Source organism: Phlebotomus papatasi, chromosome 1 (genome assembly GCF_024763615.1).
Source record: "Phlebotomus papatasi isolate M1 chromosome 1, Ppap_2.1, whole genome shotgun sequence".
NCBI classification, from domain to species: domain Eukaryota; kingdom Metazoa; phylum Arthropoda; class Insecta; order Diptera; family Psychodidae; genus Phlebotomus; species Phlebotomus papatasi.
Genome location: NC_077222.1, coordinates 71,307,649 through 71,334,037, shown reverse-complemented (window position 1 = coordinate 71,334,037; position 26,389 = coordinate 71,307,649). Strand labels below are relative to the sequence as shown.

Below are 26,389 nucleotides of genomic sequence, written 5' to 3'. Positions count from 1 at the left end.
CGACATTCACCATTTGCAGTGACGATTAGACAAAGTTTATAAAATCTGTTCTTATTTTTAAAGTGAATATAGGGGAGGGTGAGACTTTTTTAAGTATAGTTAAAGTTTTTCAAAGACTTATTTGCCAAACTTTTATGAAGAATTAAAAATAAAATTCCCCTGAACATTTTATTGCTCCTGCAAACAGTAAAATTATTCCGAACAGTAAAATCTTACTGTTTCTAAAAATCCTAGGAATGGTAAAAGCTTTCTGTTCCTAGGATCAGTGCAATTTACAACAATAAACTTTTACTGTCCTTGTGAACAGTAAAATTCCACTGTTCTTGCAAATTGTAAAATTATCCCGAACTCACTGTTCCTGGGAACAGTAAAGTTATCCCAAAAAAACATTAGTTTTCTTGTAAGCAGTAAAATTAGCTCGAACAGTGAAATCTTATTACTCTTAAGAACAGCAAAATTTACCAAAACCGTAAAATTTTAGTTTCCTTGCAAACAGTAAAATTATTCAGAACAGTAAAATCTTACCAATTCTGGGAACTGTTACATCTTTCTGATCCTGGGATCAGTAAAATTTACAACGATAACATTTTAATGTTCCAGCGAACAGTAAAAATATTCCGAAAACTAAAATTTTACTGGCCTTGTGAACAGTAAAACTTCACTGTTCTTGCAAAGAGTAAAATTATCTAACAGTAAAAAAAAGTAGCAAAAGACAACTAGAGCCAGTGCCCCCACAGCTCAGTTCGTAGAGCATTTGCCTAGATTGCGAAAGGCCCCCATTTCAAGCCTGGGTGGAGGCAGGAATTTTTTCCTGTCTCTATTTGGGTTAAATTGTGGATTAGGAATCACTTGTTCTAATTGTCGCTCTCTGTGCACAAACACAAAACTTCTTGGAATTACGTACTAAGCGAACAGAAGTCTGTTCAATCACTTTTATAATAAGATTATCACGACCAGTAAAAACTCAATGTTCTTGGGAAGGAGTAAAGTGTACCAAAACAGTAAAATTTTACTGTACCTGCAAACAGTAAAATTTTACTGTTCCTGCGAATAATAAAACATTGCTGTTTTCAAGAACAGTAAAATTTTCCCGAATAGTAAAATCTCACTGTTCCTATGAACAGTAAAATTTACCAAAAACAATAAAATTTTACTGTTCCTGCGAACAGTAAAATTATGCTGAACAATAAAATTTTACTGTTCTTAGGAACAGTAAAAATTCACAACAAAATTTGACTGTTCATAAAATTACTCCGAAAAATAATATTTCAATATTCCTGGAAACAGTAAAATTTACAAAATAACAAAATAATTTTACTGTTCTTTTGCACAGTAAAATCACCCCAAAGTAGGATTTTGCTGTTTCCGCGAATAGTAAAAAAAAATCGCTAGAACAAAAACGCTTTACTGTTCCTGTGGACACTAAACTTTACTATAGGGACAGTAAAAATTTACTGTTCCTGCGAACGGTAAATTTAAGTAAATATGCGTGTCTTATTTGTTGAGGAACGGGTTTCTTGAAGCTCTAGAGATTTTTAACAAAACACAATGAAAACGATGAAAACACTTTAAGACCATAATTCTCGATATTTATCCAAAGCACTTTTCAAAGCCCTAGTTACCGATTTCTATTATTAGATTTATCCTTGACAAAAATTTTTCGTCCCAAAAAAAAGAACTCCCAGATTATCCTTAGATTACATGTAAATAATTTTGTAGAAATTTAAAGCTAAATTAACAATAAATTGCCTTAAGAGGTCATGTTTTTCTTACTTAGAATACTTTTGAGCGTAATGCCCTCCTAAACCCTAGACCCTAGACACATTTACGACTTAAGCCAAGAGACGGCTTAACGGAATTATCATCATTTTTAACCGCTTATTTCTATTGGGATCGCAGGCCCATGACATCCAATTTAGCAGCCCACGTTTATCGATCCGCCACTTCAAGAAGATGTTCGGGTTCGATCTCAAGGCGTTCCAAGGCAAGATTCTGAATTTGATTCAGCCACCTTGTCCTAGGTTTGCCTCGAGGTCGACGCCCCTTCACAATGGCTGGCATAGATTTACTTTTGTTTAACGGAATTAAAATTAAAATGATGATTTGACTAAATTCCCATCAGTTTCCCACTAACTAAGTCATTCCTGGGCTTAAGGCCAGAGATGAATTAGTGATAAACTGATGGAAATGCCATATGATCATTATTTTGATTACAATTACGTTAAGTCGTGTTTCGGCTTAAGTCGTAAGTGTGTCCAGGACATAAGATACTTATTAAAAAATACCGAAACGTTAAATCATATGAAAATTGTTTGGCTTGATGCATCCTGCTATCCTACATTTGTAATTTCCCACAATCCTCACAATAATATTCTTTTAAGCATTATAAGTTAAATTAATAACACATTTTTGACAATAATTTTATAATTTACACCATTTACACGATTTACACAGTATTTAAAGTAAAGGAAAGTTTAAGTTAATAATTAAAATCCAAGTATAAATTGTACTAAATTTACTTCTCATAAATCGTCTGGAGAAGTGTAAAATATGATATAGCTGAACTTAGAGCTTTTGCGAAACTTTCAATGGAAATGTAGTAGAACTTAGCAGCAGTAATTCCAACAGAATGATTAGATCTCTGAATTATTAAGATTATTTCCTTCTGAACTGTTACTGGAGTGTTAAACCATTCCGATTCATATGCTGCAAATGATACTTCATCTGCTGCAGTTGTAAGATACGAGCCAAACCATGAGTACATGAAGAGTTGAATGCCCAAAGAGACACAGTAAGTCGTAATGATGAAGAAGTTATAGGGAGATTCAATTAGCTGCAAGAAAGATTTTGTATTCTGTGTTATCTCTTATTCTGTGAAAAGACCTGAATGATTTCTTACAATTGAAAGTTGAAAACCAACAACGCAAAACATAAATGTACTGGATAGATACTGAGCAAGCATCATAGGATTTAGAACTTCTTCGAGACGATCTGAGAAATCAATGAATTGATTGTGTCTATTCACAATCTCTTTCAAATCATTTAGGATTTTTTTCTTGTTCTCTTCCGTCCAGATATTCTGATCTCCTTGCGATGATTCCACCCGAAGACTTCGTAGTTGAGAACTCAGTATCTTAAATAAATCTGCGCAATAGTTCATTAAAGACACTGATAGTGTATCAAAACCCATGAGAATACGCAAAACATAAAGTTCTGCAAGAACTGTTACACTAAATACAGCTGAGAGTCGAAAAACACTTGATGTAATATCGAAAGGATACTCTGTTTTAATGGGGAGTGAGACATCCTCTAGAAGAATTGCTTGTCTCTTAAAAGATGACACTATGGCCATTGTAATGATAGGATTAACCATAAAATTAGTTGCAGCTACCAAATAGGAATATGCAAATCCTTTAGACACTTTTTCTGCACGATCCATTGATTCACGTTTAATAGCATCAGAATCGGTCATTTGAACTAAAATATTGGACAACTTATATAATTTATAGCAATTCACAATCTAAGACTAAAACTCTGTATACCTTCTCTCCAAGATTGCTTCATTTCATTAAGGAGTGTACGAATATTATCCTTATTTTTGAAGACAACAATCATTTTAATAAAGCACAAAGTGTTTGTTAATCCTTCAGAAACAGCACCAAATGTTTCAAATAAATCATCTAAATGCTGATAGACACAATAATACTCTGGGGCTATAATAAAAATCACATCGACCATCGCAGAAATAAAACAAAGTATTTTTTGATGCATTTTCACACTATCCCCTTCAAACCAAAATCCTGACCATCTCAGAAGTCTTTTGTTAGTTAAACAGAATCTTTCCATGATCTCACTTTAGGACTTTGTCACAATTCTTTTAACAGAAAGAAAACCTCTGTACTAATAATTTTCTTTACGATCACGACCTTTTATTGATAAACCCATAATGAGATTGAGTGAGTACTTAAGGTGTAATGAAAAATTTATAAGATCCACACCTTCAGGAAAGTTTCAGAAAAGTTAATTATTCTATCATTGTTATAGCTCGAACTCCACAGGAAGAGCAATACTTAATTCCTCTATATTTCCCTTTGCCTCGAAACTACTTCCTAGCTCCTTACGTTATTGCCCCACCATTTTCAATAGGAGGGGGATTTTTACTATCGACAACCACAAAATCAAGGAGGATTGAGAACAAAGCTAAAAGACTATTAAAAGAAAAACGAAATCCGAAGAGTAAAGACATTTTTTTTTGCAACTAAGGACAATCAAACAAACCCTTGTCACGTCGTGTGAAACCTCGAACTCCTCAAGACCATCAGAATCGTATTTATTTTACGTCAGAATCATTTTATGATTCTGATGTTGCAACTTCCAAACAAAGTTACAAACGAAACAATTACCAATAGTAACTTTGGGTTTTAGGTGAGTATTTCGTTCACGTCTTAATGACCTTAAACTTAAATCGTTTCAAACGGTTTTTTTCAAGGTCAAAAGATAAAAACAACTCTAAATAGCTTATTCCCTAACCGATTGAGACAAGTTTGGATTTATCAGTAGGTCTATGATTCATGAACAAAATCAAGTCTGTTCAAAATAATTCTATCGTGTTGAATTGATAGTCACAAGATATTCTATTGTTTTTTTGAAAACTGTGTTATTTCTACAATATTTGCGGTGAAATTGAAGGCAATAAACATTTGTGGTCAGTAAAATAAAAAATTTTATTCAGTGAAATATAACAAAAAATAAATAAATAAAAGAAAAGTAAAAGAATTAAATTCGGTCAGCAAAAACCGTAAAAACAAAAGTGGTCAGTAAAAAATTACAATTAATAAAATTTTCAATTTCGGTCAGTAAAAAACCTTGATTTTTATAAAAATGGGTCTAAGTACAATTAATTAATATCTAAACCTAACGGCGTTATCACACTTGCACATTAAAATTTTAATGTGATTCACATTAATTGTCGCTTGTGAGCGTCCAAATATGTTATTTGTGTCTTTGAGTGGCCAAGTGGACTTGGCCCGCAAAAATAAGTTTAAATTTACCTAAAGCATAAATATTTTTCACATTAAAAAATTAAAGAGAAAATCGCATTAATGCTATAAATCAATTTATATCAAATTTTGCTGGCCAAGTGTACCTTTTTATCAACAAAATAGATCAAATTTTGAATATAAAATGATTCAAACACATAAATTACACATTTGGACTCTCACCAGCGACAATTAATGTGATTCATACTAAAACTTTAATGTGCAAATATTATAGCACAGTAAGATGTTGTTTACAGATAAAATGAAAATCTCTTTATTTTTCTATTTCCAAAATTTGAATTTGCATGATTTTTTTCGCTTGTAAAGTTCTAAAATAATTTGTTGCTCAAATTTGATTTTTTGGCAAAAAATTTAGTTTTTTGGCTCCGGAACACCTTTTAGATCAGGAAAATTTCATGAAATCAAAAGTCACATCCTTTTGCTTCCCACACGCTTTGCATTTGTCATCACATTCTTCCGAACTCCAAATTCGATTGAGCTAAATTGAATTTATTGTGCAAAGCGTGTGAAAAAGAAAGAGATTCGAATTTTAACTTCACGAAATTTTCTTGATCTAAATCTAAAAGGTGTTACGGATAAATTTCAGCTCATTTGTACAGTGCCGAAAAATATTCTATAATCGGTCGGTAAAAAGGTAAAATTTATAAGAAAAAACTATATAATCTGAAATGTTGAATTAGTTCACATAATTTTCAAATTTTTACTTTCCCAACAATATCTCACAGTTTTCATGCATTAATAATGCATTAATTTTAACATTATTTTAATTTATAATTTTGTTTTTTTTTTTATTATCGTGAAATCAAAATTAGTATCTCTTTCTCAAATGTTTTGCCTCTATCTCTCATTTTTTGACACTGTTCTTTTTCTTCTTTTGGACATAATAATAAATTCAATTTAGTTCAATATAATTTAGAATGTGAAAGAACGAGATAGACATGCAAAACCTTTCACAAAGAAAGGGATGCAAATTTTGATTTCGCGAAATTTTCCTGGTCCAAAAGGTACATTGGTGGCATTCATAATCATTTTTGCCAAATCAGCTGCAGCTATTTATGAATATGATTATATCAATAGTGAACCAAGAATTATTAAAGAGATAAAAATGTGAGAAAAAATTGCAAAATTAGTGCGATGTTTTGTGAAATTCATTTTTTTTGAACAACATCGAAATCAAACTCAGAAAAAGGAGTATTTTGCAAAGTCTGGGACATTTTGCTACCATTTTTAATTAGTTTAAAATTTTATTAGTTTAAAAGTTGTTTTGTAAAATGCAGTCGAATTGGGAAAATGCAAATGCAATGACGTAAATCACATGAGCAAATGAACTATATCAATAATTAAGCGAGGAAAGACTTAACAAACTTTACAAACGAGGACTTATTTCGATGAACATGAGAAAATTAGCAGCATGAAATTTGTATTTTCAATAATTATGGAGGTCAGAGCGAAAATGGCACATATCCTATGCTTTAGCCCAGAGGTGTGCAAGAACCGTTTGAAACCAAAAAAACGTCAAATTACTTATACCGCAATGGTAAAAACTGTCAAAACGCACGTGAACAAACTTATTTTGACGTTTATTCGGTTTGAAACGATTTTTGCACACCTCTGCAGCCATAGGATATGATATGTGTCATTTTTGTTCTGACCTCCACAATTATAAAACAAAAGTAATTAAGGAGCCTGTATTATTTGTATTTTATAATTGATTTATAACATTTAGCAATCAATAATTAATAAAATAGATTTAAATTTTTAAATTCGTTTCGCTTTCCTTTTAATTTGCTTTTGTTTTTAGTAACGATACTAATATTATCACGAACTCCTAGAATACAAGAGATATTTCTAAATAGCACAGGAATTTTGATTTGCTGGTCTGCAACTTTGCTGAAGACCATTTTCCATTATCTCAAAGAAAAATTCGCTTTTCGTGCCACTTTATTTTTGGAATTTTGATTTATTTATTTTAGTATTCACCCCTAAAAAGACATTATCCATATACGAAAATACCTTTGAGTCATTCCTAATAACGGGTTTTCAAGGTCAAAGGCATAAATGTTCTTGAGAGCGAATTTTGTCAATCGAATGTTATCATGTTGGGCTCGTTAGAAAGGTCTTGGAATTTATGATACTTCCTAACCATTTCCAGTCGGTTATGAAATGTTAATGAACCGGTAAATTGTTTCAGTTTTTCTTACTTTTTGCTCTATAGCTTTTGTTACTTTTTACCCCAAGTGGTCGTTTTTAATAAAAATATTTTTTTAGAGAAGAATCTTTGTAAAATTCTAAAATAGATAGCAGCTTCGTATTCAAAGAATCCAAGTCATTTAGGAAATAATCATCAGTGCATAAATTTTAAATGATAAGTAAGATTAAGATTTGTCTATGGGTCCTTGCGGAACCGCTGCACCCAGGCCACTTATTTGGGCCCATTATGCACTCCCCATTCTCCTGTTCTATCTTAACCCCCAAGGCGAGTAAACCTGCTCCATATCACAGTGCTCTGTGTGCGTTCTGATACACACAGTACCGCTTTATATCACGGTAAACCAACCTTGGTTTTGTGGATCTGGGCAGTGAATGAGTATTTGTATTCGACTGAACTCTGCATGTCGAAACTTATTTCCTATACCAACCTCTCTTGAGTAGTAAATGATAAGTAGGTAATAATTGATATATTCTTCAAGGAAAATATTTAAAAAAATAGGACTAAAAATTTTGATATTTTTTAATTTCTAAATTCCTTGTTCGAATTCGAAGAAACATACAACATCGAAGAAGGTTTATGGAATCTAATTGTGGTAAAAATTTTAAGCCGCTATCTTATTTATCTTGGAAGATATTGAATTTTGAAATTTTCGATTTGTGACTTTTTGCCCCAGTCTCCCCTAACATTTCAAGATATCGAAATTTGTATTAGATTTAACAACTGACATGTTTTTTGACATCATTGCAACAGATACAACTAAAGAAATTTACTAAATGGTCAATTTTGTGTAATATAAATTATCATTTAAAAATTTTAATTTTTCAAGTTTTCGAAAAAAAATTATTCGAAATTATTGTTTTAAATTTATATTCCCAAATTGATTCGATTTGTTAATGTTACATTTAGAATTATGCCCAACGCACAATAACTTTTGTTTAGCAAACATATTTTTGAAATTTTAATGGGAGTAAGTGAGATCTAGATCTAGGGTAAATGTCCTGATTCAAAATCATTTCCAGACGCTTTAACTTTGATAGAAGATACAAAACATTAAGTTCATATTTTTTCTGAAGAGAATTACATAAATTTGCTCCTTGACTCTTCTAGATTCTTCTGTTCAGTGATTTTTTTTTTAGATATAATTTGAAAACCTTTTAAATACAAGAAAAATACGCGAGCGTAAAATGCTTCTATTGGAAACAAATTAATCTAAATGGAGGCAAGGAAAAGTTTCTAATTGGAGACAAACAGTGTAAGTGAAACCGCGACGAAAAGCTTTCAAAACCTTGCTGAGTTGCTCCTGAATGCAGGGTTTGTTCTTATTCCTGGTCTTTTCACCTTTCCCATCTAAAACAATAAAAGAAGCTCTCCAAAAAAATCATATTTCCGGGGTTTCCTTTTGAAGCATTTGCAGACACTTCAGAAAAACCCTTTTTGTTCACGAAATAGGTAATTAATTCATTTGAAAACTTCACGTACCGTTAACAATAAAGATTAGCACTTAATTTAACTAAAATTAGCCAGAAATGTGACATTAAATGTTAAACAAAACGAATAAACTACAGTCACTTTATTATGTTTTTCATTGGAAAACATGCTCGATCGATAACAAATTCGATGGTGAAAAGGTACAATTTTAATTTTTCTGAGAAATTAACAAATTAAAATTTGTGAATATGAATGGATTTTCGCTTTATTTGGAGCAAAATTAACTAAATAATGAAACTGTGGTATAGAAAATATATAAATATTATAATTTAGTACTGTATTTACCATGAAAACAGTGATGTTTCCTTTTGGAGTAGCGAAAAATTTCCATTTGGAGCAGGTTTTGAATTACCTTAATTTACCCTAGTTATCTCGCTCTCTCTCATAGGAGATTTTGTAAACATGTTTACAAACAAAAGTTATTGTGCGCTGGGCATTACAAATGAAGAAATATCGTCTTGACTATATTGTATATTACCATTTCCACCATTTCCCTATTAAAAGCGTATATTAATAATTTAATTACAAAAAAAAACAATACAGTAGACTCTCGCAAATTCGGCTCTTTTAAGATCGGGCTACTTTTAAATTCGGGCAGCGGTTACATTTGAAAAAAGTTTGTTGTCATTTTTCAAGTTTGATTATGATTATCAAATGAATCAAATATGCTCAAATTTGGCATGGTTTGTCTTAGTTTTGATGTGATTTTGCATTATTGAGGGATTTTCATGCAATTTACGATATGTATGAGTGTGTAAACTCAATATCTATATGCACATGAATAAAAAATCGTTGCATTTCAAAAAGTTTGTCGCCCGAATTTCTGTCCAATTCGGCTGACATTTCGGTCCCATATGCCCGAATTTGAGAGAGTCTACTGTAATCCTAACATTTCTTTGGTAAAGAAAAGCTCTTCCAGCACAAAACGCAACATATCCACGCGCCACGCGCAAAACACGAAAATTTGAAAGAAAAAATGTAACTGAATCCCAGCGCCATCTATGGAGAATATTGCTGAGGTCGGTACGCCAAATAAAATCCCATCCATCAGAGTATATGTCAGTTCAGTGGAGGCCATTTTTGTACATATATTTTTTTCAAGCGTGGCTAGCGGCACTAAAAGGTAAATTTGCCCAAAAATACTACTCCCTGTGCCCCAAAAATACACCCCAAGTGTGCCCCATACCCTTCCCCAACGATAACATGTGGGCAATAGCACGGTGAATGCGTTTCTTCGTGAAAATTCTGGTGATTTCATCAGCCCACATCTCTCACTTCCTAGTCCGTCATTTTTGTTTAGCCTGTGATTTTTCATGTCTCTGCAACTTGGGATGGAAAATGTGGAAAATTCGGTGAAAAATTGTGTTTTGCGATACAATTGTAGATGCTAGTGCAGCAATGTGCTCAGCCAGAGTGGCTCTAACATGAGCTCTATTGTCCGTAGGTGGTGGATTTGATATTAAACAGCCTTTCTTATTATAATCCATACACAGAAAGATGAGTAGCTCCGAGGAGGTGTCATGGATTTCATGGTTCTGTGGTCTTCGAGGCAATGAATTCTTCTGTGAGGTAACTATAATCCCATTAGTAATATGACTTTCAAGAATATTCTCTCTCTCTGTAGGACACATTTTTTAGTTATGTTGTCTTTTTTTCCTCTGGGCAGGTCGATGAGGACTATATTCAAGATAAATTCAACTTGACTGGACTAAATGAGCAGGTACCCAATTACAGGCAAGCGTTGGATATGATTCTAGATCTCGAACCGGGTAAGATTGTCTGAATATCAACTTTTGAGATACAATTTAATTAAAAAGCCTTCCTTTGTATCTTTCCCATTTGCAGAGGATGAACTGGACGACAATCCCAACCAGTCTGATCTCATTGAACAGGCGGCTGAGATGCTCTATGGATTAATTCATGCCAGATATATTCTCACAAATCGTGGAATTGCTCAAATGATAGAGAAATATCAAACTGGTGATTTTGGCGTTTGCCCCCGAGTTTACTGTGAAAGTCAGCCGATGTTGCCATTAGGTGAGTCTTCCTATTTTACTTTTTTTTTCTTCTATAAAAATCCAGCCTTATCACACATACGACATTTCCTGAGACCTTTGCAAATAACTTAAAAATGAAGGGTGGGCTTTGGGTTGAAAGGGCAAAAGTCAAATGTAAAAATTCTCCAGGTCAGTTCATTGGGATTATCTCAAAAGTAATGAACTCAATTTCTTTTAATAGCAAAAAGAAAAAATTCTCTTAAATAGAGCCACGTGTAAACTTAAATTTTTGTCCTCTGTAAAACCTCAAATAGCAATAAATAAAATTGTACAGAAAATGACCAATTTTTAAGATCTCAAATGAAAATGAAAGGTGTTGAATAGCCCCACCCAAACCTATTTACACGTTTTTTTAGAGTTCATATGCCGCCCTCACAAAATTTTATTGCCTAGAAATATCTTGGCCTCGAAAGTCTTGACAAGTTTATTAAAATCAAAATCAATTTGAGCTTCTTAAACCTTAAAGACTGTTCTCTCTGAATATTGAACCAAAAGAAAGTAATTTTTCTGGTCTTAGATTTCTTAATAAAAGCCTCGTACCTCACTCAATCGGCTCTTTTTCAATCGGGCGACCAATTTTGTTGACAATTTTCACGTTTAATTATGAAGCTAATTCGCTCAAATTCGCTGTAGTTCTTCCTATTTTATCGTGATTCCTTATAATTGAGCGCTTTTTGTGGAATTTACAAAGGCTTTGACGCCCAAATCTATCGCTAAACCGGATGACATTTTGCCCCATATTCCCGATTGACAGAGAGTCTACTGTACTTCTAGTAGATACAGTAGAGTCTCGCTATAGTCCATATTTGGTTTCAAATTTGACACTTGGGTCGCACTATAGTCCATGTAATTTTTTAAAATTATCAACGACATTTAGTATTGGCATTGCTTGACAGCTTCCAATTTCTTTGCGATTGTGGTACTTGTCCTCGCTCTCTTCATTATGGATCACAATTTTCACAACTACTTAATAAAGTTTGCCAAAAATATTAAAATAATTATGCATGTCACATACTAAAAAACGAACCCTAACTTAAAATCAGTGTTTTGAAATCAACGGTCGATAAATTGTGGACTATAGAGCGATGGCCTATAGCGAGACTCTACTGTACTTCTAAGTTTATACAAAAACCAAGTTATACCCTTAATTCTGAAATACAGTGCTGTCTCGCTATATGCACAATTTGGGTACTTTTTTTGACAGTTCTCTCTCTGAATATGCACAACTTTTTTTGAAATTCTCAACGGTTTTTTTCTTTCTTTTAATAAATTATCATTTTTTTATTGTTCTAGAATTTCCCGTGTTATTTTAAATATAATATGAGACAGAAAAAATAAAATTAAGAAAATTAAAAACAAGAAAAATTAGTTACCAAGAAAATTATTTTCTTTATTACTTTGTCAAAAATGTAAACAAATTGATTTTGAATGCAACCGACACAAAAGCTGTGCATATAGAGAGACAACAGCACTGTAAAATATTTAAGCGTTGATACCGCTAAATCATTAAATCGGCAAATCCTGGTTTTTCATCCTCTAATAAATATCTTTATTATTAAAGTGTCAAAATTTCCTTAAATAAGGAATTTTTTATCTACTAGAATCATTAAGATACTAGACGCAATTAAAAAAAAAACTTTTAAAAGAAAATTTACCCTATTTTCCTAAACGCCAAATGTTAAAGGGTGGAAAAACGTCCCAGACCCAGGGCGGAGCATTCTCATACATTTTGCGTACAAAAGTATGGTTATTTTTTCTTAGGTAATTTTTTAGTTTTGGTATAAAACCAAATGTAATAATTTTAAAACTTTTACCAAATGAATGAGTATCTAATGTTATGTTATTGGCAAAAAATTTATAATGATTGCACGAGGATAACAGTTCCTAAAATCCATATGAAAAATTCGCAATTTTTTGAATTGTTCTGACAAATTTTCTATTTGTAACACCAGTAAAATTTTAAATTCAATAAAAATATATTCTCTGTATATGTGGATACCATTTCGTGTAATATTTATTTTTTTGGGGATCTAAGGCTTAAAAATTATAAAAAAAAATTTAGGAAAAATATACCATTTATGAATAAAAATACTCCATCCGTTAGTCTATCATCTTAGCCCAGACCTTGTGATGTGCTCGAATTCGTGACTTAGATGATGTACCTCAAAAGTATTTTTGTATAATTTACTGTTTACCCGTTCTCAATCGATTTGAACTGATTCATGATCCACTCAAAATATCCCCCAAATAGTTTAATGAGTAATATGACTGATTTTCGGACAAAAATTACTGATTAGGTTATAACCGATACATTACCGGTCTACAACTGATTTGAACCGATGTATGAATCAGTCAAAACATCGCCCAAAATATCATAGAGGTAATATAAGGGAAGTGGAATACCTTTGAAATGGGTCAGCTTTGAAATTGTTTTTTTTTCTCTTATTATTAAGGGAAAAATGACCTTATGATATAATTTAGCTCCACAAATCAATTGCAAAAATAAATTACATTATGATAAAACTCAATTAGACTTAAAAATGGTAGAAATCATAACTTCATAATTAAGGCTTAGCCATATGGCTTAACTTCTCTATTTTTTTCTTAATCAATATTTTTGGAAAATTATCACTTAAGATTGGACAACATGGGCAAGTGATTCATTAAATTTCGAAAAACCAATAAAATTGGTTGCTATTTTGAATTTCGAGACCATCGGGAACTGGTCTAACCTAAGGTCTGAAGCCGGCCTGGAAAGAGTTAAGCGCTAAGTTTCATCCATAAGCTTCCAAATCGTAGTCCAACCTAGAGTTATGGGATCAACTTTCTCAACCCTTTATCCCAGTTTCTGAACATTTCAAATTTTCAAAATACAAATTGCAGTGATTTCTGAAAATCTGTTGGAATCTTCTTCAAATTAAAAAAAAAGTTCATTAAGAGATTAACTCTTTAAGGACGATTGGGTCACCGGTGACCCAAAACTAAAATTTTTTTCTACGGCTATCTAAAGCCATGCTTTACTTTATAATGTCAGAAAAAGTGATTTTTTCTGACTTTAAATTTTTTACCTTCTCATCCTCAAAGGGTTAATGCACTCAAAAGCTATATTCATAAACCTTTGGTCTGAAGCCACTATAAGGCATCAAAGAGCTTTACAAACCTACAGTTGTAAGTAACCCAGAGGGCTTAGTAATAAAAAAAACCTAATAGAAATGTAGTTTAATCAATTTATCGGTTATACAGCAGACTCTCGCTCAATCGGGTGAAAAATGTTGTTGGCAATTTTTTTTCCAAAAAATTTTGTTGGAAAATTTGCTCAAATTCGCTTTAGTTCCTCTTGTTTTATAGTGATTTTTTTTATAATTGAGCACTTTTCCTGGAATTTACAATAACTGGTGCCCGGAATCTCTCGATAATTCAGATGACATTTTGCCCCATATGCCCGATTGAAAGTGAGCCTACTGTACTAAGCCATCTCCCTTCTCGTTCTCATGTCAGTATAGGCCGTACCGTACAGGCTTTAATGCTATAAGGTGGAGTCATCTGCTATGAACGTTATACACTTGTAGACAATAGGCAAAAATCCTATTTTTTTCCTCTCTTTAAGTAAAAATTTAAGATTTTTGCAAGCTGTCTATAAGTGATGACTCCACCCTACTAAACCAAAAAATACTATTACGCTGATTACCTCCTCTGACGTGAGATTAATTCTCACGTATTCTCTTCTTATTCTAGACACTAGAGAAATTTATGTCCATATTGAAGCACGACTGTTATGGCCTCTACACACTAGAAAAATTTATGTCCATATTGAAGCAAATTCCTTATGGCGTCTACACACTATAGAAATTTATGTCCATATTGAAGAAGTTCTTCCTACACAAACGCAGGGAATTTGCTTCAATATGGACATAAATTTCTCTAATGTGTAGACGTCATTAGGAAAAATTTCAATATGGACATAAATTTCTCTAGTGTGTAGAAGCCATAAAGTCTAAAGTTTATATAGCATATAGTTTTGGTTTTGTAATTTATGCCCAACGCACAATAATTTTTGTTTGGTAAACATGTTTTTGACATTTCAATGAGAGTAAGTGAGATCTAGATCTAGTCATCTCGCTCATTCTCATGGGAAATTTTGAAAACATGTTTACAAACAAAAGGTATTGTGCGCTGGTCATTATAAACAGTAAAATTCAATGCGCAATTGAATTGACACTCTACCACAAATAATAATCAACATGTGAAGTTAATATCAAAGAATTGAAAAGTTATTTGACTTATTGGTAAAAAGTACGTACATCCCAAAATGATTTTCTTAAGTTAAACTACAAAAATCATAACTTTTAAGAAGAAGAAATATTTCTAATCGATTTGTAATTTATCAAAAAAAATTGCAAGAAATTGCAATGTAGAAAAGATTTTGATGCAAAAATATTCTGTGCATTATTAATTAGGTTTATCCGATGTTCCCGGCGAGGCAATGGTGAAGTCATACTGTCCTAAGTGCGTTGATGTCTACACACCAAAATCATCAAGACACCATCACACGGATGGCGCTTACTTTGGCACTGGGTTCCCGCACATGCTCTTCATGGTGCATCCGGAGTATCGTCCCAAACGTCCGACAAATCAATTTGTGCCACGGTATGAAGATATTTTTTTTCTCTATTCTACTCTTTTTTTTTCAATAATTTCTATTCTAATTTTATATTTGTTTTTGTTTTCCTTTGTGAAAACTTTTAATTGCAGTTTATATGGCTTCAAGATTCATTCCCTAGCTTATCAAATTCAGTTGCAACATGCAGCCAACTTTAAGGCTCCACAACGAGCGGTAAATTATAAAAATGGAAATCGCAGCTACATACAAAATGTATAATTAAATTAAAAGTTATGAATAATTTTTGAAAGAACACACAAAAAAAAGTTGAATTCGTAAAGTCAATAAGAGAGAAAAGAATATTTGAGATGCAAAAAATCTAATTGAAAGAATCTTCATCGCATTATTCATAATCTCTAAGCATTGAACTAAAAAAAAAAAAAACAAAAAATAAATAAATGTTTTTCCTATATGTGAACAAAATATACTAATTGTGATTTTTTCTCTTCTTTTTTTCTCTTTCTCCCACTTTTAGTGAAAGGACATCAAATAGCGTGCTTTATAATTTCATTTTCTTTTAACTCTTAATTTTCATTTATGGTTTTGAAGATCAATTACACACGAGATAAAAGAGAAAATCTTGTCATAACTTGTCAACAGTGTGTTGCAATGAAGAAGAAAAAAAAATTGAAGAATGATAGTAGATTATTTAAGAGACGGGCGCTGCATTCTGGATATGTAGTATGAAGATGATACAAAACTGAACTAAAAGGCTTCTTTCCCACAAGAACAAAAAAATGGGCCGAGTGAAAGAAGAAAATGAGAGAGAGGATGAAGACATCGGGAATGTGGATGATGACTTTTTTATATAAATACAAAACAAAAAATTAAAAATTATTTAGTTAATATTAAAAAAAAAATGTATGTTTTAATTTATATCATGAAGTTTCTTTTGCAAACATTTATGAACCACCCCTCCCTCTAAGAGAAAATTTGTCAACATTTTTATTGCAATCGATTTACAACAAACTTAGCACGAAAAAACAAACAAACAAATTATTGGAAATCTCTGCTTTTATTTATTTTTTCTCAAGAGAATTTAATATTTGAGAAAAAGGACATTGAAAGTTTTGTAGTTAATCGATACAATAAAATGAAATCCTAAATTTAAAGATCATAAAATGGAAGATTAGAGATAAATTTCAAATAGTTTTTATGAATTTAATATTGAGAGTAAGAAAATCAGGTTCAGTAGAAGAGAAATCATTAGATGAAATCAATGTAAAAAAAAATAAATCATTAAAACCCACATTCTCACGTTTTATTAATTTCTGAACAAACTCTTCTTGTGGTATCCAATAAGCGTGCTTGAGGTTGACCAACTTTTCAACAAAATTAAGACAACGTTATTCATAGACAACAATTCAAAAAGATCTACGCACAACCGCAAATTTATGGGACTCCGGGGAGTCTCCCTCTCAGACCTGAGGTTTTGCAGTTTGACCTCTATTTGACATTGAAGTGATTTTTGGAAAAATTCATCTTGGAATAAAAGGTAAGGCAATTCATTGCACATTAGTTGTTTAACTCTTTCCGGACCGCAGCATATGCTGCAAGCCAATTTCACCATTTTTTAATCAAAAATATCTAAGCTCAGGAATTAATTGAGGTCCTACAAAAAATATCTTACATTTGGACATTCCTTATAGTTTGTAATCATCCACAAAAATCGGATTTTTATGAATAATTAAAAAACATCGTTTTTCACAGAATATTCATATGCTGCTTTGGGTACTCAGAGTCCCAAAAGAGACGAAAGAGTTAAAAATTAGACCAATTTCGAATTTTCTGTGTGAATCCAAAAACAAAACAATCAAATAGGATCACGGTTTTTAGAGAAATTTTCCATATTTTTTAACTAAAAAACGCAAAGGATTCGTGCATTTTAGATGAAAATAAAAAAATTATTAGTGTTTATACAAAGATTATGATTTTTAGAAGATTTTTTCGATTTTTTTTTGAAAAAACTAAAAAAAGCAAAGGGAATTGTGTTTTAAGGCCAAATTTCTTCGTCGAGATATAAAAATCCAGTAGTATATTAGTAAACCCATTTAAAGTATTCTGTGCGAATTTCATCAAGAAGTATTAATTAATACGATTTTTAGAACATTATTAGAATTATTAGATTTTAGAACACATTTTCGATTTTTTTAAAACTAAAAAAAAACGCAAAGGGTTGTGTTTTTTAGATCATTTTTTTTAATAAAAATTGATTAATACACCCATTTCAAGTATTTGTGTGAATTTCATCCAGAAATATTAATTACAATTTTTGGGAAAAAACCCTAGGGGAGGTTGTGTTTTCTAGATCAATTTTTTGTCAAGGTATACAATAAATCCAATAATGAATATCGATTAGTAGACCGACTTCAGGTATCCTGTGCGAATTTCATTCAGAAACATTAATTATTTACGATTATTAGAACAGATTTTCGACTTTTTTAAACGCAAGGGGGATTGTGTTTTTATAGATCCTTTTTTTGTCAAGATATAATAAATCCAATGATAAAAATTGATTAGTAGACCCATTTTGAGTATTCTGTGCGAATTCTATCCGGAAATATTAAGTTTCGATTTTTTTTTAAAAGCAAGGGGTACGTGTTTTTTCTTTAGGTCAAAACCTTTTTGTCAAGGTATAATAAGTCCAATGATAAAAATCGATTAGTATACACTTTTCAAATCTTCTGTGTATATCATCCAAGAAGAAAAAAGATAATTAAATAAGTTTAATGTATGGAAGTTTGTAAAGAAAAAACAAAAGAAAAATAAGCGTCAGAAATGATGAAGTGCAAAGTAAATACCACCCCCGAGAAGCTTTAAGAATATGCATAAACTGTTGCAAATAACAAAAATAAAAATAAATGATCATGAAACAAAAGCCAAGTAAAAGAGCAGGAATTCGAGACATGGAGAGAAACCTTGAACGAGAGCGACGCAGACACAGGTGGAAACAGACGAGAGAGCGACCACCGCAACCAGGAGCCCGAACGGAAAACCAGCAAAATTATTCCCGCCAAGGCAGACCACCCCAAAGCCCACCGCATCGGCCTGATCCTATACCAATTTTGGGCAGAAAAGAAGCTGAAGGCTCGGAGAAGATCCCATATAAACTATATAAAGGATCAAGTGGTAGAAAATTCGCTTTATGAATGCAAGAAGTGTCCTCCCAGGTTCGAATCCGTTTTAGGCCAACAGGAATTTTTAAGGACGAGAAGGTCAAAATTGGGGGTCAGAAAATATAATTTTTTCTAACTTTTTAGAGCAAATTACAACTTTAGAAGGACGTAGGAAAAATTTCATTTTTGGGTCACCGATGACCCAATCGTCCTTAAAGGGTTAAAGGTATTCGAATTGCATTCAGTGAACGCTTCACTATATACTTCATTCTGTGGGGTTGTGGAACTGATAATCCCATTCTTGTCTAAGTGGATGTCCAGAAAATCTTCCTGACGCGAACGCATTGTTTCCTAAAACACATAATTCTAGTTTAAAGCGATATTGCAAAATTTTATTTTATTAGATAAAAATTATAAACTCAGATAAGCTGGGTAGGTAGGTAGGTGAGATTTTTTGCAGCGCAGGTTCTAAGAGTAACTCATGTGAAACTCTAATCGTTTATAGCTCTCAGGGAAGACTGAGAGATAGTGCGATAGATCTACTGTTGGAAAGAATTCGTCCGTAACTACAATATGTAGGGAGGGGGCATCTTTGAATTGGGATACCTTTATTAAACAAAAAAAATCCAAATTTAAGCAAGCCTAGTTAAGTAAGACCTTTCAGCTTTGTTTATTAATCATCTTCAGAAAGCCAATAGAAAAGGTCTTTCGATCATAGGTCTTATAGACATCCAAAAATTAAAAAAAAAAATCTAGGTGGCGTTTTCGAAATAAACCAAAAATCATAGATTTGGAGGAGAAGGACGGGGTAGGGGACAAGAAAAACACATGGATTTGGAGACGAAATAACTTTTTGTTGGGGGTCACCGAAGATCGGAAGTAAATATCTCTAACCGTTCATGCTCCAGGCCGGTCAAAAATTGCAAACAACGCATATTATAGTAAAAAAAATGCTGGTACGTGAAATTTCTTTTCATTCATTCTTATTTTTTTTAAACTGAATATAAGCAAAGAAAAAAGACGCATTAGGCCAAGCACGTGGCAAGTTATCTTTTTTATACGAAGCTATTTGAAGCAAATTTCCTAAATTGATCTCGGACTCAGCTCACAGTGCTCCGAGGATAAAATGTATTTAAACAAAAATTTAGTATATTTATCCCTCCATATGGAAAGGTATCTTAATATACGGAAAAACTTCTTACTTTTTAGATATTTAGCATAACGGTCGCGAGTGCAAAAAAATCCCATATAAATTTAAATCGAAATATGAGAATGTGGCTTCAAATTTCAGGGAACTTGCCAGGGGCTTGCATTAGGCTTATTTTATGCTTGATAACTACACTGAGAAAAAAAAGAGGGTGCGACTAACATTTTTTCCTCAGAAATTTAACACTTTTTAGGTGTAAAAATATATCAACATTTTTTAATGTTAAATTTACACCTTTTTAAGGATAAAATTAACATGAAAAAGGGTACCTTTAAACCCTAATACACCTAAAAAAGGGTAATACACCGATTTTGGATCAATACTGCAGGGTAAAATTAACATTTCCGGAATGTTATTTTAACTTTTTCGGATTTCTCTCAGTGTAGGGGCTGTTATTGATAGGTATTGCATTAGGGGAAAGTGGGGCAGTTCACGCAGCTGAAGATTTTTTCAGGACACATATGCTGCTAAGCGAATATGAACAATATTCAAACTGAGTATAAGCTTATTAGGTGAGATTCTTAACAATCTCACCTACTATAATCCTAACAAAATTTCATGTCGTCCGATCGACCTCAAATTTGGCCAAAATATGTTTCGCCACTTCCTGATTCCGAATATATATGTGGCTAAGTTACGTTCCCGGCCGGCCGGCCGGCCGGCCGCTCTTTGGAGCTTAATAGCTCCTAAACTAAAAAAGATATCGACTTGCGGTTTTCGGCAAAGGTTATATATCGGGTGAAAATTGCAACTTGGTGCATAGACCCCCCACCCCCCACCCCTCCTTCCGCCATTTTGAAGACCCCCCTTTTTTTGTTTTCTCAATAGCTCCGCCCCTATGGCATTCAGCGGACTCAAATTTTAGTATGTTATAGCTGGGCCTTAGAGCTTTCCATCAATACCAAACTTAAGGTCCCCCGACCCCCCTGACCCGAGCTATAAGGGTCCAAAAAAAATTTCTTAAAATGGCCATAACTCCGGTTCTAATTGTCAGAATTTAAAAAGTGAGGGCTTTTTGGAAAGCTCTCGTGAAATGCCACTTCTCCTTCTAACATCGCAAGTTCATAAAACCACCGCTAGGGGCGCTTTTTTTAAAAAGAAAATTTTTAAATCTTAAAAGTTAAATAACTCAAAAATTCCATTGTGCATCGGGCTGAAAATTTAGTATGTTGTAGCCGTTGATTATACCTATCAAACAAAAAAAACCTTAAGTCGATCCATAACCCCTGACCCGAGCTATAACGGGTCAAAGTTCGAACATTGACCGGCCTCTATCTCCGGTTCTAATTAACATAGCGACCTAAATTTTACCTTTTTGGTTTCGTCTCGATGAGCACTTTCAGATGGAAGTTCAAAAAGTCACCACAGGTGGCGCTGTGATAGCGTCAAAATTCATCGAAATTCAAAGTCACTTTTCTCAAAAACGGCATTGTGCAAGTTAATGAAATTTTAGTATGTTGTAGTCCAGTCTAGGACGTTTCCAAAATGGTGCGTATGCGCGCTGTGGTTAAAACAGAACCGGAGATATGAGGGGTCAAAGTTCACGAAATTCAAAAAATCATATCTCCGGTTCTATGTGACCGCTTTTGATGAATGAGGGCTTAAACGAAAGATCTCACCAAATGCTACAACTTTCTAGAATGTTTGAACTTCGTGGGACCAACACCAGGGGCGCCACAGTCGAAAAACCAATTTCAATATCACATAACCTCAATTATCTCGACTGTCGCTGAACCGATTTTGATGATTACTTCAACATAATTGTAGAGCATATTTGTCTCTACATTTCGTCCATACATCATTTTCCGCTCAGACTACGCTATCACTCCGATTTTGCCGTTTAAGTGTGAAAAAATTGATTTTTCCCATAATAACGCTTTGAAATCACTCAGATGCCAATTTGACTGCCTCTACTCCACCAAGACACTTAAAATAGGGGTTTAAATGGAAAGTCCCGCAAAATACAACAATTCTTTGATTTAGTTGAAGTTCAACAAATGAACACTTGGGGCACTCTGGATGAAAAAACAAGTTAAGAAACAAAAAACCTCGCTTATCTTGGCTTCTGAGTAATCGATGAGATCATGTTCTATAGGAAAATTATAGAGTACATTTTGGTCTACATTTCACCCATATATCACTTTTGTGCCAGTTCATCCAAATCCTTGATATTTTGGTTTAAATACAAAATTTGTATAATTTCACGAATTTGATTCAAGATAACTGAATGGCGACTCACAATTTCAGCTCTAAATCGAATTTGCATGCACTCCGAGTTAGCTCACGTTAAGAATCTCACCTACATAAGCCGGTTAGGATTATCTGTCCCTTTTGTCTCTCTTGAATATTGACTGTATGAAAATATATAGGACACTTCCTAAATAAGTATTTTTCGGATTTTTCGTCTTAAAAATTTTATTTTCGAAAGTAATGCATGCGTGAAACTACCCCACCTTCTCCTACCAACATAAACTGTGTATGTAAACACATTATAATTTGAGTTTCATTTGTATATTTTATTTTAAAAAATATTATAAAAATAATTTTCCAAAATTTGTATAATATTGGGAATGTTTAAAATATGTACAATTTTGCGAAAGACTATACCCTTTTTTATACTTTTGTAAATCAATAGTCATGGATCACCAAAGCACTCCTGCTTGTATTGTAGATTTACACCTTGGAAGACATATCAGCGTGGGCCATACCCTTGGCTTCAGCCACATTTTTGAACCCATTCTTCTGCAATATTTCATCTAACTCTCTCTTAATCTTATTCACAAGGGGTGGCCCATGGAGAGCAAAAGATGTATAAATTTGAACAGCAGAAGATCCAGCTAAAATTTTCTCATATGCATCTTTCCCACTGAAAATACCACCCACGCCAATTATTGGGATCTTCCCACCAGTTTTTCTGTACATGTGAGATATAGCCTTGGTAGCCATGTCACTGAGGGGAGCTCCACTCAAACCACCGGTTTCCTCGCGATTCTCATTCTGAAGTGTGGAAGGACGAGCAATGGTTGTATTGCTCACGATCAGACCATCCACACGGCATTCCTCAAGTTGAATAATCTCACTGATGTCATTTAGTTCCTCAGGAATTAAGTCTGAAGTTATCTTCAGCAGTAATGGCACATTCCTGGACAACTTTCTTTTGGCAGCGACTGAGTCTGCAAGCAATTCTTTCAATTTTTCCTTACTCTGGAAACTCCTTAGGCCAGGAGTATTAGGACTACTAATATTAACCACCAGATAATCAGCTACAGGTCCAAAGAGCTCAATCCCCGCACTATAGTCTTCAGATGCTGAAGTTGATGTTTTATTTTTGCCTAAATTTATCCCAATGATTCCCTTAAATGACTTATTTTCTCGCAAATCTCTAATCCTTTCATATACAATTTGATGACCATCACTGTTGAAGCCAAAGCGATTGATAAGTGCCTTATCTTCCAACAGACGAAAGCACCTTGGCTTGGGATTGCCTGGCTGAGGATTTGGAGTTATAGATCCAATTTCCACAAAACCAAATCCAAGTTTGTAGAGACCTCTAACAGCCTCACCCTGCTTATCGAAGCCGGCTGCAATTCCCACCGGATTGGACAAGTTCATATCGAAGATAGTTGTCTTAAGTCTTTCAGAATCCTCATACTTAGCTTGACCCATTATTCCGTACTTGCAGGAAAGTAAGGCAATATTGTGAGACAACTCCGCCGGAATGTTATGTACAATGGGCATGAGGATTTTATTGTAGAACTTCTCATTGCCGGAATGGGTAAAGTACAGAGCACTAATACCAAAAACTCCACCACCAATAGCTGTCACTTTCCTTAACTACAACAGAAACTTAATTATGGTCTTCATCTCGCGATAAAGCAAAAAAAAAAAACTTACCATTTTCAGCATGAATTAATACTAAATGGAATATTTTGTATCAAAAGTTATTCCGTCTCTTCCGTCTTATCTACATTGTATTGGAATTTTTCTCACTTATTGCAATCAAGACAACTAAAGAAATGACCTCGGAATATGGGAGGAGCATGAATCAGGTTCTCTAGCTTGGTCACGTAAATGACAACCGCTAAAAATGTGCTTTACGTAATATAAGACGGATATACAGGGATTAGCGATCCGAAGTCCTTTGGAATTAAGAGAAGTGAAACTTACTGTTTGCAATTCGAACACATAATAATATCAGAATAATTTCTGGTAATCTAAAGGGGATCTAAATCGGAACACTTACACAGTTGCACCATACAGCGAGTAGGTACTCTACCATTTTTTAATTCATTAATTGCCAGAGTTTAGTTTAGCTTGACTTTCCTTACAAAAAAATAGAATAAAAAAAGGGTTGGCAAAGCGTCCCAGGCTTTGTGAAATGCTCGAACTCGTGACTTTAGATGCTATATCTTAAAAGTACTTTCGGCTCATTTATCATTCACCGGTTCTCAACCGATTTAAACCGATTCATAAATCTTTCAAAAGATCCTCCAAAATTGTTTTAAAATTAAACAGAATTGATTTTTGAATAAAAATTAGTTATCGGACATGAACCGATTCATTACCGGTTCAGAACCGATTTAAACCGGTTCAGTTTTATAGGAAATTTCAAGACCTTTCCAACGAGTCCAAATTCGACCTCATTTCGCTTGATAAATGAACTCTATAGTGTCTTTTTAACGTTTGACCTTGAAAAACCGTTATTAGGAATGATTCAACGGTATTGTCGTATATGGACGAAATGTCCGCCTGGGTAATCTCTAAAACATATCCAAAAATGAAAAAAGTCGCACGATGCGTTTTCGAGCAATCCCAATAAAACATAGTTTTGGAGAGGAAGGGGAGGGGTGGGGGGAAATGAGGGGCATGTTAACGATCCTTGGGTTGACTTATGGGGGGGGTCCCCCGAAGGTCCCAAGTCGCTATCTCTAACCGTTTAGCCTCTAGAGCTGGCGACAGCCGGACTGATAGACGGATAAACAACATGGCGACTTTTCTCAGAAATCGTCTGAAACGTGAAAATTTGTTGACAAAAGTGTTCTCCGCAGGGTAGAAGGTGGAAATTGGGGGGGGGGGGTGAAAAAATCGAGGGATTATTAATTATTATAATAAGGTAAAGTACCCTTTATTCGACCGGTTCCTCTATTCGACCGGTAGATTTATTTATTCAATTTAATTATATTTGCTATAATATTTTGTGTATGATCTAACATTAATAGGTCAATTATTCTTTAAATAATACGAATCAGTGACAAATTCATAGAAATTGATGAAATTCACCATCAAATATTCAAAAATTGACCCACCGGTCGAATAGAGGAACCCGGTCGAGTAAGGGTACTTTACCTTAATGCTCTCTCCGTGGAGTTCGAGCAGTAAAATTAAGTGACTCAAACACGCCCAATTTTTGTTGCAGACGCCCCTGGAGTAAGAGAACAGTAAGAGATATAAACTTGCAGTTTTGGACAGAGGATACTGATTGTTAGATTAAAAAAAAACTTGCTGTTTTGCAATTTATTAAGAAAAAATACCCAAGTAGCCAAAAGAGAATCTTAAAAAAAGGTTTTGGTTTTTCAGTGTGATTGGATAATTGTTCATGCCCAGTGAGGATGGACTACCGATGGAAATTGTATTTCTTGACAAGGATTTTACGGGATATAGATTTTTTGCATACTATTCTTCTTTTAAAATGCTCAGACATACACTGTAAAGGCTTAAAAAAGACACACGATGTTCCTCGGGAATATTTAATCTGTAAAATGCGACTTATGCCCTAGCCACACTTACGACTTAATTCGAGAAACGGCTTAACGTAATTATAATCAAAATAATGATCAAATTACATTTCCATTAGTTTCCGACTAAACCGTCTATCGGCGTGAAAAACTGATGGGAATTCAGTCAAACATTATTGTGATTATAATTACGCTAAGCTGTGTCTTGGCTTAAGTCGTAAGTCTGTCTAGGACATTACACTGAGGGCCTAAGATCATCAACTAGAGGCCGCTTGCATAAATTTCTCTTCACTAATCCTTTACATCCAAATTTTACAGGCTAAAAATTGCAGACTAATTTTTGGAATATTTTCGAAGATCAAACTCAACCAATTTTGGCATTAATACCCTCTACACTCTACACACTAAAAGAATATATGTCCATATTGAAGGGTTTTTCCTGAGGGAATTTGCTTCAATATGGACATAATTTTTTTATGTGTAAAAAACGCCATAAGATAACGTCGTGAAAACCTCTTTTCATAAAATGAAAAGAATGCTACTCTAACTTAAAGATACTGGAAATCAAAATTCGAAACAAAACATTAAACAGGCTTTCATTCATCGTTGATGCGGTTTAAAGAGTCGTTTAAAATTCAGTAGAAATAAGCAAAAATTTAGCTTTTTAAGTACTTATTTCGTTTACCATTTGGCGTAACTTAAAATTCATGCTGCTACTCTACCTAAACGTGTCTACCATGTTCACCTTATTCTTTTGACTTTTATACCTTTTATAATATTTTCATTCTCCGTGGTAGTATTAATCCACAGAAACACGATCAGTTTTTTTTATTACGTTTTTAAGCAGAATCTTT

General features: G+C 33.4%; 3 protein-coding genes across 5 annotated transcripts; 1 reads left to right on the top strand and 2 right to left on the bottom strand.

Annotated features, from left to right (window-relative positions):
• Positions 1 to 2,497: 2,497 nt before the first annotated feature.
• LOC129800252 (odorant receptor 13a-like) lies at positions 2,498 to 3,458 on the bottom strand. The gene is made up of 2 exons (XM_055844524.1): positions 2,900 to 3,458; positions 2,498 to 2,833 (listed from the first exon to the last, which is right to left on the bottom strand). The coding sequence occupies exons 1-2, from the start codon at positions 3,437 to 3,439 to the stop codon at positions 2,516 to 2,518; spliced, it is 858 nt and encodes a 285-aa protein (XP_055700499.1). The 5' UTR covers positions 3,440 to 3,458; the 3' UTR covers positions 2,498 to 2,515.
• A 6,332-nt stretch (positions 3,459 to 9,790) lies between these two features.
• On the top strand, positions 9,791 to 16,726 carry LOC129800152 (casein kinase II subunit beta). 3 transcript variants are annotated; one of them, XM_055844493.1, is made up of 7 exons: positions 9,791 to 9,883; positions 10,254 to 10,329; positions 10,427 to 10,529; positions 10,606 to 10,797; positions 15,275 to 15,464; positions 15,570 to 15,690; positions 15,953 to 16,726. In XM_055844493.1, exons 2-7 carry the CDS (start codon positions 10,258 to 10,260, stop codon positions 15,953 to 15,955), a joined length of 681 nt encoding a protein of 226 aa, XP_055700468.1. In that variant the 5' UTR covers positions 9,791 to 9,883; positions 10,254 to 10,257; the 3' UTR covers positions 15,956 to 16,726. The 3 variants fall into 3 exon arrangements, with proteins under 3 accessions (XP_055700468.1, XP_055700469.1, XP_055700467.1); XM_055844494.1 differs by having other exon boundaries at positions 9,800 to 9,883; positions 15,570 to 15,651; XM_055844492.1 differs by having other exon boundaries at positions 9,800 to 9,883; positions 15,570 to 16,726.
• A 5,569-nt stretch (positions 16,727 to 22,295) lies between these two features.
• Positions 22,296 to 23,796, bottom strand: LOC129800077 (dihydroorotate dehydrogenase (quinone), mitochondrial). The gene is made up of 2 exons (XM_055844458.1): positions 23,695 to 23,796; positions 22,296 to 23,634 (listed from the first exon to the last, which is right to left on the bottom strand). The coding sequence occupies exons 1-2, from the start codon at positions 23,704 to 23,706 to the stop codon at positions 22,474 to 22,476; spliced, it is 1,173 nt and encodes a 390-aa protein (XP_055700433.1). The 5' UTR covers positions 23,707 to 23,796; the 3' UTR covers positions 22,296 to 22,473.
• Positions 23,797 to 26,389: the final 2,593 nt, after the last annotated feature.